The sequence below is a fragment of the Hypanus sabinus genome, chromosome 14, assembly GCF_030144855.1.
Source record: "Hypanus sabinus isolate sHypSab1 chromosome 14, sHypSab1.hap1, whole genome shotgun sequence".
Lineage (NCBI taxonomy): Eukaryota > Metazoa > Chordata > Chondrichthyes > Myliobatiformes > Dasyatidae > Hypanus > Hypanus sabinus.
Window position 1 is genome coordinate 59,680,861 of NC_082719.1, and position 13,884 is coordinate 59,694,744.

General features: G+C 42.9%; 1 protein-coding gene across 4 annotated transcripts in view; it reads left to right on the plus strand.

Annotated features, from left to right (window-relative positions):
- The first annotated feature begins 3,626 nt into the window (after positions 1-3,626).
- Positions 3,627-13,884, plus strand: part of pcm1 (pericentriolar material 1) — a 135,379-nt gene continuing 125,121 nt past the window's right edge. For all 4 annotated transcript variants that reach the window (XM_059989291.1, XM_059989293.1, XM_059989292.1 and 1 more), the window contains exons 1-2: positions 3,627-3,791; positions 4,618-4,731. In XM_059989291.1, the coding sequence (XP_059845274.1) occupies positions 4,627-4,731 (105 nt within the window). In that variant the 5' untranslated portion in view covers positions 3,627-3,791; positions 4,618-4,626. The remainder of the gene's footprint in view (positions 3,792-4,617; positions 4,732-13,884) is intronic.

Consider the following 13,884-nt stretch of genomic DNA (forward strand, 5'->3'; position numbering starts at 1 on the left):
GAGTCTATGGTGAGAAAGGCAAATGCAATGTTAGTATTCATTTCAAGAGGGCTAGAATTTAAAAGCAAGGATGCAATGTACTTCTTAAAGTATTGGTGAGGCCTCATTGTGAGTAGTTTTGGGCCCTTTATCTTAGAAAGGATGTGCTGAAACTTGACGTGGTTCAAAGGAGGTTCACGAAAATGATTCCAGGATTGAATGGCTTGAGATATGAAGAGCAATTGTTGGCTCTGGGCCTGTATTCACTGGAATTCAGAAGAATGAGGGCTGACCTCATTGAAACCTATCAAATGGTGAAAGGGCATTGATAGAGTGGATGTGGAGAGGATGTTTTCCATGGTAGGAGAGTCTAAGACCAGAGGACACAGCCTCAGAATAGAACGGCATCCTTTGAAAACAAAGATGAGGAGGAATTTCTTGAGCTAAAGAGTGTTGAATCTGTGGAACTTTTTGCTACAGGCAGCTGCAGAGACAAAGTCTTTATGCATATTTAAGGCAGAGGTTGATAGAGTCTTGATTGGTCAGGGCACGAAGGGATATGGGGAGAAGGCAGGAGATTGGCGCTAAGAGGAAAATCAGATCAACCATGATGAAACAGTGGAGCAGGCTAAATGGGCCAAATGTCCTCATTCGCTCTTATATCTTATATCTGTATAATTCCTTAGGATTTTCCTTCAGCTTGTCTGTTAGAGCAATTTCATGCCTTCATTTAGGCTTCCTGAATTCTTTGGTAAGTGTTTCCTTGCATTTCTTACATTCCTTAAGCATCCTATTTGTTCCTGCTTGCCCATACCTGCTATGCACCTCCTTTTTTCTCTTAACCAGGGCCTCAAAGTCTCTTGAAAAACTAAGGTTCCCTTCACTTGTTATCTTTACCCTTTATTCTGACAGGCACATCCAAGCTTTGGTCCCTCAAATATTTCATTCTTGAGGGCCTCCCACTTACTAAGTACACCATTGCCAGAAAACATCCTGTCCCAATCTACACTAGCCAGATCATTTCTCATACCATCAAAAGTGGACTTTCTCCAATTTAGAATTTCAACCCACAGATCAGACCTATCTCTTTGCGTATTCACTTTGAAACAAATGGCATAATGATCACTGTATTTCCCTACACACACCTCTGACACCTGACCTGTCTCATTCCCTGGTAGCAGATCCAGCATTGCACATCCTCTCAATGGGACTTCTATGTACTGATGAAGGAAATTTTCCTGAACAGATTTGACACACTCTATCCCATCTAGTCCTTTTACAGTATGGGAGTCCCAGTCAATATGTGGAAAGTTAAAATCACCTGATATCACAAGCTTATGTTTCTTGCAGCAGTCTGCGATCACTGTACAAATGTGTTCCTCTAAATCCCTCGCACTATTGAGCGGTCTGTAAGATAATCCATTAGCATGGTCATACTTTTCTTATTTCTCACTTCCACCCATAGTCAAAATTCACTAGTCAAGTTTTCCCATCTGCTTCAGTGTCCTGACAGACCTAAAATATGATCAGATCTTCATGCAAGTCCAAAAACTAGTTAAAGAGAACCCAATTAAATAAATTATGAAAAGACTTTCTACGTGTTCATTTATTATTGAGAAAATGATCCAATACTACATGTATATGAACCTTTGCTTTCAGCAACTGGTGTGAACCCCTTGTACAGCAATAACTTCAACCAAATGTTTCTGGTAACTGTTGATCAGACCTACATATCGGCTTGGAGGAATTTTAGGTCATTCCTCCTTACAAAACTGCTTCAATTTTGGGATGCTGGTGGGGTTCCTTGCATGAACTGCTTGCTTCTAGTCTTTCCACAACATTTCTATAAGATTATGGTCAGGACTTTGACTCGGCGATTCCAAAACATGAAGTTTCTTCTTTTTAAACCATTCTATTGTTGATTTACTCTTGTCTTTTGTATCATTGTCTTGTTGCATTTCCAACTTCTATTAGGTTTCAAATGATGGACTGCTACCTTGACATTGTCCTGTAAAATGTCTTGATACAATTTTGAATTCATTGTTCCCTCAATGGTTGCAAGCTGTCCTGGCCCTGAGGCAGCAGAGCAGCCCCAAACCATGATGCTCCTTCTACCGTGCTTCACAGTTGGGATGAGATTTCAGTGATGGTGTGCAGTGCCTTTTTCCTTCAAACATAATGGTGTGCACTTTTGCCAAAAAATTCAACTTTTGTCTTGTCTGTCCACAGAACATTGTCCCAGAAGCATTGTAGAACATCCAGGTGGTCTTTGCAAACTTCAGATGTGCAGCAACGTTTTTTTTGGAGAACAGTGGTTACCTCCATAATGTCCTTCCATGAACCTCGTTCTTGTTCAGTGTTTTTCTTTCAGTGGACACACAAATAGAGACTTTAACAAGTTCTAGAGATCTCTGCAGGTCTTTTGCTGTTACCCTTGGGTACTTGTTCACCTCCTTCAGTATTGCACGTTGTGCTCTTGGTGTGATCTTTGCAGGATGCCCACTCCTAGGGAATGTTACAACAGTACTGAATTTCCTCCATTTGTTGACAATTTCTCTTACTGTGGACTGATGAACACTCAGATCTTTTGTAGCATTTTCCAGCTTCATGCATCTCTACAATTCTTCTAAGGTCCTCTGAAAATTGTTTTGGTCAAAGCATGCTGCACACAAACAGATCATTCTTGAGAAGAGCAGGCTCTGCCAGTAACCTGACTTTGTGTGTCTTTTTAAAGGCCAGGGCACCTCTGCAACCTGCACCTCCAATCTCATCTCATTGATTCGAACACCTGACTCCAAATAGCTTTTGTAGAAGGCATTACCCCTGGAGGTTCACCTAAATTTTTCCAACAAATACATGCAATATTAGATGATATTTTCTCAATAAATAAATGAGCAAGTATAATTTTTTGTTATTTATTTAATTGGGTTCTCGTAATATTGAGTTTTAAGACTTGCATGAAGATCTGATCACATTTTAGTTCATACTTATGCAGAAATAGAGAAAAATTCAGAGTTTACGAACTTTCTCTATCTCCACGCTGCTTATTTCTTCTTGTTTTTGTCGTTTATTGTCTTTCGCACATTGATTGTCCGTTCGGTTGGGGCTAGTCTTTTATTGATTCTAATGTGTTTCACGCATTTAATGTGAATGCCCACAAGAAAATGGGTTGTATATGGTGACACAGCTACATATACTTTTACTGGCACAAAGCTGGTGAAACTAGTGGGCACACACAAAGTACACTGCAGATACGGTGGTCAAAGAAACACGTACAACACGCCGGAGGAACTCAGCAGGTCGGGCAGCATCAACGGAGGGAAATAGACAGTCGACGTTTCGGTTGGAGACCTTTCATCAGGACCATTCTTCGAATCCCTGGGAGTCTTGACCCTAAATATCGAAATGACCATTTTCCTTCCTGGATACTGTCTGATCCGCTGAGCTCCTCCAGCGCTTTGTGTGTTGCATTCTCTTGTGCCTTTAGTTACTGGTAAACCGCCATAATTATGGAAGTCCGACACCAAACTACCACCACCCGCGGGTGAGAGCAAGATCCAGGACCCGGAAGGAATAGGCGGAGGGCCCCGCGCTGAATGAGCCGGTCTGGCGGAGGGATCATGTTTGTTGTGGCTTGCGGTGCGTAACTTCCGGCGCCATCGCCATGGTTTCAGTAACGGCTCGAGAGGGGGCTTAGAGCTCCGCGGGAGAGTGTGGGAAAGGGCGCGAACGGCCATTCCGTTCCCGGTCCCGCCGCCGCGCCATCTTTCCCACGGTCCGGCCGCACTCAGCGGTGTCTCCTCCGAGCTGAGGTGAGTCTCGTTTCTCTTTATAACTCGCACTCCTGCTTCTGCAGTCCAGCCGAGCGGAGGGCCCGGCCCTGGACCTCAGCTGGGTGTCCAGCAGCGTTGGTGATGTGAAGGTTAGCGGAGCTGGGGGTCGCTTTCGATTGCCCTGTCCTACTCGGCTCCCGTCCCGGGGACGGCTGAGATCTCCCACCCTTACTTCAGCCGGGTTTTGGGCGAACTCTCATGAGCTCACCGACTTAGTGAACAAGCAAAACCTATTTCCCGACTCAGGGGAAATCACAGATTTATTTTGGTCTTTGGATTCTATCATTAGGTCCAAGCCCTTGAATGGAATATTATCACTTGATATTTGGAAATTCTCATGTAATTTTAAAAATATTTTTTGTTCTGTTAAATTTGAAAGATATAGCAATTGCTTTTCATCAGATTTCTGTAAATCATCGTCAGCTGTTTTGCATTAAATGAAAAGATTATATTTACTTATATTTGTTTTTTTTTGTATTGTTTTCCCCCTAATCTGGGCTATCTGGGCAGTCATGAACTGCTTCACTACTGTTGTAATTTGAGCAGCATGGCAACCAAGATAACATCTAAAATGTCTAAGAGCTTGAGGCGTAACTGTTGACATACTTTTTTGCCCAATAAAGTGTTACATCTGTCTGAAATTATTCATTGCCCGAATATCAAAATTACACAACAAAAAGACTGTAGTGTGTGGGAATGTTACTCTAACTATTGTGTCCTGATTTCTAGATATTTTTAGTTAAGTGATTAGATTAAATAGTGGTCTTCGAGAACAGCTTAACCTTTAAACTCTTTTTGACTTTAGTATTTGAAGATGGCAACTGGTGGTGTTCCAATGTTTGAGGAATGTACTGAAGATCAAGACTTGGCCAATCATATTGTGAACAATGGAAGTCTGGATGATCAGTTAAATAATCGGGTAAGATCTCATTCGAGTTAAGTTATTGAAAGCATGGGTAATGCCTGACCACTGAGTGCTGTGATGATTGGTGGGACAATGCTGGGGAATTGCCGTATTCATCAGTTGGTTTTTATTTAAAATCTTGGCACACCTTTTGAGGAATTCTACTTATAGAATTATAGAAATGTATGGAAATAGGAACCAGAGACTGCAGATGTTGGAGTCTGGAGCAACAAGTAAGCTGTTGGAAGAACTTAACCAAGTTCAGTAGCATCTATGGAAGCAGGGGGATAGAAGATGCTTTGGGTTAAACCCCTGCATCAGGACTGGGGTGTCGGAGGAAAATGTTCAGTATGTAGATTTGAGAGCAGGGTAAGACAGAAGTTGATAGGTATATGGACAGGAAGGGAATGGAGGGTTATGGGCTGAGTGCAGGCCAGTGGGACTAGGTGAGAGTAAGCGTTCAGCATGGACTAGAAGGGCAGAGATGGCCTGTTTCTGTGCTGTAATTGTTATATGGTTATATGTTTTTATATGGAAACAGATACAATTGGTGGGTGAAAGTTATGTAGATGCAATAAGGTGGGCAAAGATAGAGTTGAGGCAGAAGCTGGAAGGTAACAGGTGGAAATGGGTATGGGAGGATCAAGGAAGAGAGACCAAGGGAGAAGAAACACAAGTTTCTTCTCCCTTGGATAGGTATGTGAGAGATGGTTACATGGAAGTTGGTGGAGAAGGCTAATGAGTTTTGATATTGAGGGAGAAAATTAGAGTGGATTTGTGGGAGTTAGAAAATAATGCATTGGATATGGTTTACCTGAAATTGGAACATTTAATTTTTCAAAAGTTGGTCGATAAATTATCCAAGTAGGACTTGGTGTAATTCTCTTAGTTTACATTTGGTCTCACCAGAGTTGTGGAGGAGGCTGAGGACAGCAAGCCTATGTGGGAATGGGAAGGGGAGTTGAAATGACAATCAATTGGAAAGTTCTGACTGTCATTGCGAACAGAGCTCAGAAAAGCAGTCACTCTGGTCTTCCTCATGTAGAAGAGTCCACATTGTCAGCACCAGATGCAGTGGAGCAGTTGGAGGAGTTGCTTGTGGATCTCACCTTTGCCTGGAGGGTTTAGATTCCCAGGATGATAGGGAGGAGTGAAGGGGCAAGCTTAGCACCTCCAGTGGTTGCAGTGAAATTGTCAGATGATGGGGAGGGCTGAGTGGGTTTTAGAAGATGTTTTGTGAGGAATGGACAGAAACAGAAAGGGGGAGGCAAGGAGAAGATGTCATTAAGAGAGAATTCCATTTGATCTGGTAGAAGGGGCAGAGGATTGCCTGCTGGATATGGAGGTTAGTGGCCTGAAAGGACCAATTCAGCTGTATCGCTGTTCTGCTACCTGTGGAATTCAGTGGGGTGAGAGTGACAGAGAGCAGTTTTGTGAAAAGTGGAGAAAATGTTTGTGACAGCTCCAACAATAGCAGAGGGGAAGTTGTGTTTCTGGAAGGAGGAGGACATATCAGGACTTAGATGGGGAAGCCTTATATTGTGAACAGATGCAGTGGAGGTGGACAATCAGAAAAAGGGAAGATGCCCTTACGGGAGACAGGATGGGATGAAGTGTTACTGAGGTAGCTTTGGATATCCAGGTGTTTTTGTTGATATTAGTGGTTAGTTGGTCTAAGATGGAGATAGAGAGATCCAGAAAAGAAAGGAGCAAAGAAATATATCCTTCCAGGTCACTTCATTTATGTTGATCATGTACACTTATACAATTTAAGTCAAGTCAAGTTATTTTTATTTGTCATTTTGACCATAAGTACATAGTAAAAATGAGATAATGTTTTTCAGGACCATGGTGTTACAAGACACAGTACAAAAACTAGACTGAACTAAGTAAAAAAAAACACACGGAAAGCTACACTAGTCTACAGACCTACACAGGACTACGTAAAGTGCTACAGACCTATACAGGACTGCGTAAAGTGCACAAAAATAGTGCAGGCATCACAATAAATAATAAACAGGACAATAGGGCAAGGTGTCAGTCCAGGCTTTGGGTATTGAGGAGTCTGATAGCTTGGGGGAAGAAACTGTTACACAGTCTGGTTGTGAGAGCCCGAATGCTTCGGAGCCTTTTCCCAGATGGCAGGAGGGAGAAGAGATTGTATGAGGGGTGCATGGGGTCCTTAATAATGCTGTTTGCTTTGCGGATGCAGCGTGTAGTGTAAATGTCCGTGATGGCTGGAAGAGAGACCCCGATGATCTTTTCAGCTGACCTCACTATTCGCTGCAGGGTCTTACGATCCGAGATGGAGCAATTTCCGAACCAGGCAGTGATGCAGCTGCTCAGGATGCTCTCAATACAACCCCTGTAGAATGTGATGAGGATGAGGATGGGGAGTGGGAGATGGGCTTTCCTCAGCCTTTGCAGAAAGCAGAGATGCTGCTGGGCTTTCTTTGCTGTGGAGTTGGTGTTGAGGGACCAGGTGAGATTCTCTGCCAGGTGATCACCAAGAAATCTGGTGCTGTACCGAGGAGCCGTCGATGATCAGCAGGGAGTGGTTGCTCCTTGCCTTCCTGAAGTCAACAGCCATCTCTTTTGTTCACATTAAGTGACAGGTTGTTGGCTCTGCACCAGTCTGTTAGCTGCTGCAGCTCCTCTCTGTAAGCTGACTCGTCATTCTTGCTGATGAGACCCACCACGGTCATGTCATCGGCGAACTTGATGATATGGTTCGAGCTGTGTGTTGCAGCACAGTTGTGGGTCAGCAGAGTGAACAGCAGTGGACCGAGCACACAACCCTGGGGAGCCCCCGTGTTCAGTGTGATGGTGTTGGAAATGCTGTTCCCGATCCGGACTGACTGAGGTCTCCCAGCCAGGAAGTCTAAGATCCAGTTGCAGAGGGGGGTGTTCAGTCCCAGTAGGCTCAGCTTTCCAATCAGTTTCTGAGGGATGATTGTGTTGAATGCTGAACTGAAATCTATGAACAGCATCCAAACGTGTCTTTTTTGTCCAGGTGGGTTAATGGAGGGTGGTGGCAATGTTGTCACCTGTTGAGTGGTTTGGACTGTACAGAAACTGCAGTGGGTCCAGTGAGGGGGGCAGCAGGGTCTTGATATGCCTCATGATGAACCTCTCGAAACACTTCATGGTAATAAATTCATGATGACAATTTACCTACTTTGGGCCCAAATCTCTCTACACTTTTTAAACAAATACCTGTACAAATACATTTTAATCCCAAAAACATTATTAAAAGTAGACAGGTTTGATTTTAATTTTTTTGTGAAAAAAAATTATATAATCTTGTGGTAGCACTTGGGAGTGAGAAGGGCACTGTTGTAGTTTTTTGTGTGTATTTAAGTATCCTAGTTGGATTTGGATGGAACTGTTATTAATGGAACCACAGCCAATACCCAAAACATATATTTAGAAAGTAGTGACGGAAGGAATAGGAGGTCTGTGATAGTGTAAAATAGTTGATGAGTTAAATAGCTCGGATGATTGTGCATGGCAAACAGGTGATTGTGGGACAAGTAAAGAGGTAGATTCTACAGAAGGTGAATATGTGAACAGTTGAATCATTATCTGATACTGTGGTCATTGATGAATTCACTGGATTGTTATGGAATACTGATCTGTATTTCCAAATACTTGATTTACTTGTGGATTGGAAATAGCATATCCTCCTTGCTGACAATCAACACTGGCACACCTCAAGGATGCATGTTTAGCTCACTGCTCTACTGTCTATACCCACAACTGTGTGGCTTGGCAGAGCAGAAGCACCATCTATAAATTTGGCAATGACACAACTATTGTTTGTAGAATTTCAAATGGTTACAGGGAGGTGTATAGGAGTGAGATTGATCAGTTGGTTGAGTGGTATGACAACAATAACTTTGCACTCAACATCAGTAAGATTAAACATGAGGAAATCTGCAGATGCTGGAAATTCAAACAACAACACACACAAAATGCTGGTGGAACACAGCAGGCCAGGCAGCATCTATAGGGAGAAGCTCTGTCAACGTTTCGGGCCGAGACCCTTCGTCAGGGCTAACCGAAAGGAAAGGTAGTAAGAGATTTGAAAGTAGTGGGGGGAGGTGGAAATGTGAAATGATAGGAGAAGACTGGAGGGGGTGGGATGAAGCTAAGAGCTGGAAAGGTGATTGGCAAAGGTGATACAGAGCTGGAGAAGGGAAAGGATCATGGGACGGGAGGCCTCGGGAGAAAGAAAGGGTGGGGGGAACACCAGAGGGAGATGGAGAACAGGCAAACAACTAAATATGTCAGGGATGGCATCCCCTCCCCCCACTACTTTCAAATCTCTTACTATCTTTCCTTTCGGTTAGTCCTGACGAAGAGTCTCGGCCCGAAACGTCGATAACGCTTCTCCCTATAGATGCTGCCTGGCCTGCTGTGTTCCACCAGCATTTTGTGTGTGTTGTTATCAGTAAGACTAATTAGTTTATTGTGGACTTTAGGAAGGAAATGTCAAAAGAACACATGCCAGTCCCCATCGAGGGATTGGCAGTGGAAAGGGTGAGCAGTTTCAAGTTCCTGGGTGTGCTCATCTCTTAAGATATATCCTGGACCCAGCATATTGATGCAGTTCCAAAGAAGGCATGACAACAGCTAAATTTCATCAGGATTTCAAGGAGAGTTGGTGTGTCACCAAAGACTCTTGCAAATTTCTATAGTTGTACCATGAAGAACACTCTAACTGATTGCATTACTGTATGTAGGGGTTGCTGCACAGCTTTGCCGAAAACTGAACTCAGCCAGCTCCCATGGGCATCAGTTTCAAAAGGCAATGCGTCAAGAAGGCGGTATTCACCATTAAGGGCCCTCCATCTTACGGGACATGCCCTATTCCCATTATTATTATCATCTAAACAGAAGATGCAGGATCCTGAAGAGACACACTCAAAGTTTCAGGAGCAGCTTCTTCCCATCCTTCATCAGATTTCTGAATGGACAATGAACCCATAAACACGACATCACTATTTCTTTTCTTTATCTCTCTCGCTTGCACTTCTTCGGTTGTCCATCGGAATCCTATGATGACATCCACTCCTTTAACAGTGAGAACTTTGATGACTATACAGTCTTATCCTGGACCCACAAGTACTATTGCAGGTGGGACATGTATATGTGGTAGTAGTAGTGGTAGTGATGGCAACCATGGCTGTATTTCTCCTGGCTCTCTTCTGCTGTCTTCTGGTTGTTCTTTCCATCTCCAGAATACAAACCCCGTCCCTACACAGCTGTCGCCAAGTGATACGCTCAGCAGCAACATCCTCCAGGTCCTCAGGTCTGATCTTGCACTTCCTTAAAGCATTCTTCATCTGATCCTTATAGCGCTCCTTCGGCCCTCCAGCTGAGCGTCGACCATGATGTTGCTGGCCGTATAACACTCTGTAGGGTAGCCGACACTGGGGCATCCTTATCACGTGCCCCAGCCACTGCAGCTGACGCTGGGTGATCATGGCCTCTATACTTCTGCATTTCGTCTTTACTAGTATTTCAGTGTGAGGCACCTGCTCATGCCAGTAATTCCCAGGATGCACTGAAGGCAGCTTATGTAGAAGCGCTCCAAGGTCTTGATGTGACAGCTGTAGGTTACCCAAGCTTCACAGCCATAAAGGAGGGTGGTGTCGCAGACTGCTTGGTATACAGCAACCTTTGTGGAGGGATGAAGGCTCCTGTTTTGAAAGACTCTGCTCTGAAGTCTCCCGAAGGCAGCTGATGCCTGTTTAATGCGGCTCTGGATGTCATTGTCAATGCCGCTATCCTCGCTCCCCAGATATTTGAAAGATGGCACTACTGACAGCTTTTCATCACCAACAGTGAAGGCAGGTCGGGCGGGTGGGACACGAGTACTTCATTGGCAAACCACTTCTGTCTTGGTGGTATTGACGGTCAGCCCCATCCTGCTGTACGCTCTCTCCGCCACAGCAAGGACACTCTGAAGATCCTCCGGTGTATGGGCTACAAGAGCACAGTCATCTGCATACTGCAGCTCCAGGACCCGTTCTTTATGGAGTTTTGTGGTTGTGTGGAGCCTCCTGATGTTAAAGTGGTTGTCACCTAATCTGATGTTCACTGCCACACCACTGCTATCCTCAATCTTGTTGTGGAGAAGCTTGGTAACAAAAGAGAAGATGTTAAAGAGCACTGGTGCTAGCACACACCCCTGCCTCACCCCTGTGTGTACAAGGAAGGACTCTTGTCCTTCTATGGTCACCTGAGCAGTCATCCCATCATGGAACTGGCGGAGGATGTTAGCAAATTTATTGGGACAGCCAAACCTGAGGAGGACATCCCGTAAGAGCTGTCTTTGTACAGTGTTGAATGCTATGGAGAGGTCGACAAAGGCCATAAACAGGTCTTGATGTTGCTCCCGGTATTTTTCCTGAAGCTGCCAGGCTGTGAAGATCATGTTGATTGTGCTCCTGTTCTTCCTAAATCCACATTGCGATTCAGGCAGCATTGACTCGATGTTGCTGATGAGCCTTTGAAGCATCACCTTAGCCAGGACCTTTCCAGCAGAAAGGAGTGATATGCCCCTACTATTGCTGCAGATGGCCTTGTCAGCCTTGTTCTTCTAAATAACAATCATGTTTGCATTCCTCCATTGCTGTGGGATGTTCTAATCGATCCAGGCCTTGGTGATGTACTGGTAGAGGTGCACATACACATGTACCCCTCCGTTCTTCAGTAATTCGGCAGGGATATTGCCAGTGCCAGGGGACTTATTGTTCTTAAGGGAATGGACAGCTGATAGAATCTCCTGGAAAGTTGGTGGCAGACTGAGATCGTGGATGGGAGGAAGTTCAGGCAGTTCATCCAGGATGGTGGGGTCTGCGTCAGAATCCTGATTAAGCAGGGTGTTAAAATGCTCAGCCTACCTCAGCAGAATGGTATTCTGATTCTTTGACCATCTGCTGTTTTCAGGGGAGTAACACATCAATTTATTGGGCCGTAGTTGGTTTTGACAGCATTGTAAAAGTTATGCATGTCATTATACACACCCTCTTCCCCCCCCACCCCTCTTTATATTTTTTTATTATTATGTATTACAATGTGTTGCTGCCGCAAAACAACAAATTTCACCCCGTGCACCAGTGATATTAAATCTGATTCAGATTTAATTAGAACTGTGTTGTAAACTAAGGACAGAGTGGTTAGATTAAGAGCAATAGGGAGAATCAAAATGACAAATAAAAGGAAGTCTGGCAATATTGTTGCAAATTAAAGAGGAATGTTTCATAAAGTAGTCCTCTTATTGCTAGTTGTTCTACATTGCGAGCAAGAATAAAGTGCACTAAATCCAAATAAGATGTAAATTGATAATTTACTTTTATAAGGAGCATTTGGGTCCAGAGGTGACAGCATACGATGGAGCAAAAGGAAGTTTGTTCATTTCCTTTAAAACATTCATCTAAAAATGCAGAAAATGGAGGGAGTATGCAAAACTAACTATAATAAACATTTATGTAACTACTGCCTGAAAGGGTGGCAAAACCAAATTTGATAGTTATGTTGAAAGGGCAATTGGCTATGAGGAAAGGGCAGCATAGCAGAAACGAGTGCTAACATGTGGATGATTTTCTAAATTGGCTCCTGCTATTGAACTGTGATTCTTTGCAATAATTTATGATCTTTTCTGTGATGGATGCCCTGGACCATATACAATATTCCAATAGCAGCTAAATAAGATTTTGAATGAATATGAGATCATTGTACCTTTATATTCCATCAGTCTAAATTTAAGATTCGGGGTTCTCTTTATACGGCGGTCTATTCTTCAGAGATCTTTTTTTTTTGGTTTATGCAGGTATAAATGGCTTGGGTATACAAGAAATAGTCCAGTTGGCAAAACTCTGGGATGTTTTAAATGTTGAGTTAGATGGTACAGTATTAGTCATGACATGGGAAACTAGTGAAATGCACAGGTGGAAAAAAAAATCTGCATTGAACTGCATTTGACCTTTCCTATCCTGAGCGTCTCACAATCTGGTTTTTGTATTTGCTTATTCCCTTCTTTCCCCATTCTACCCCCTTCATCCATTTAGGTATTAACAACAAATTCTTGTTTTATTGGTGCTATTTCTAATGACCGATTTAGACAAAAAAAAGTGCTGAAGTTGAAAATCCTATAATAAAATTAGTAAATGCTGGAAATGCTCAGCAAATCAGGTGGTGTTTGCAGAAGGTGAAATTAAGTTAATTTTTCAAGACAAAAGATCCTTTAAGTTTTCTTTAAATTATAGAGTGGCTGATGTGGGGTAGAGTAGGTAGGGCAAAAGAAATATTTCTGAAAGGATCATGAGGATGATTTATTGAACTAATTAGTTTGGTATGTTAATGTAATTTGAGATGAAATGAATATATAAGCTTAAAAGCTGCATGAGGAAGGCAGTTGGAAAGGGTGAAAACATAATGAAATGAAATGCAGAGTTTTAAAGAGTGCCAAGCAGATATGGCCTGGATTGTGAGAAGAGGAAAAGCTGAGCTAAAGTTGTACTCTATTCCTTTCCATTGATGCTACCTGACCTGCTGAGTTCCACCAGCATTTTGTGTGTACTCTGGATTTCCAGCATCTGCAGAATCTCTTATGTCTAAAGTAATAGGTGACAGATTTACACATTTGAGAAGATCAAGCACTGCATTTTTAAAATTTTTATCTTTGGAAAAATAATTCTTAATTTTGATCATACACCTTGCCATTTAGAAATTCATGAAGATTGATTTTATTCAATCTATCTACTCGTGGTTGGTAATTTTATCATTATTAGATTTATTTTTGCCAATAAAATATGAGCAAATTTCTAAGAAATTAATCTTTGTTCTGGCCTGTTAACTATCTTCCTCTTAGGCAGATCTTTGATGGAGAAGGTGACTTGCTTCTGTTCTGAGTAATGAGGTGTCTAATTGGACAATCTAAACTGCCAGCCCTTGCATGCATGAGGTAATAGATGGCTGACGGGATGGGGAAATGCACAATTTATTATGAAGTTCTCCTTTTTTCACATGCATACACATGGCTCCTGTGTATTCCCAGTTACTGTTAAATGTACTGTATAGTGGTAGATGTGGGTGTTGTACTCCAGAGGAACCATATTTCAAAAGTAGAGGAGAATGTCTGGCCACTGCCAAAGAATT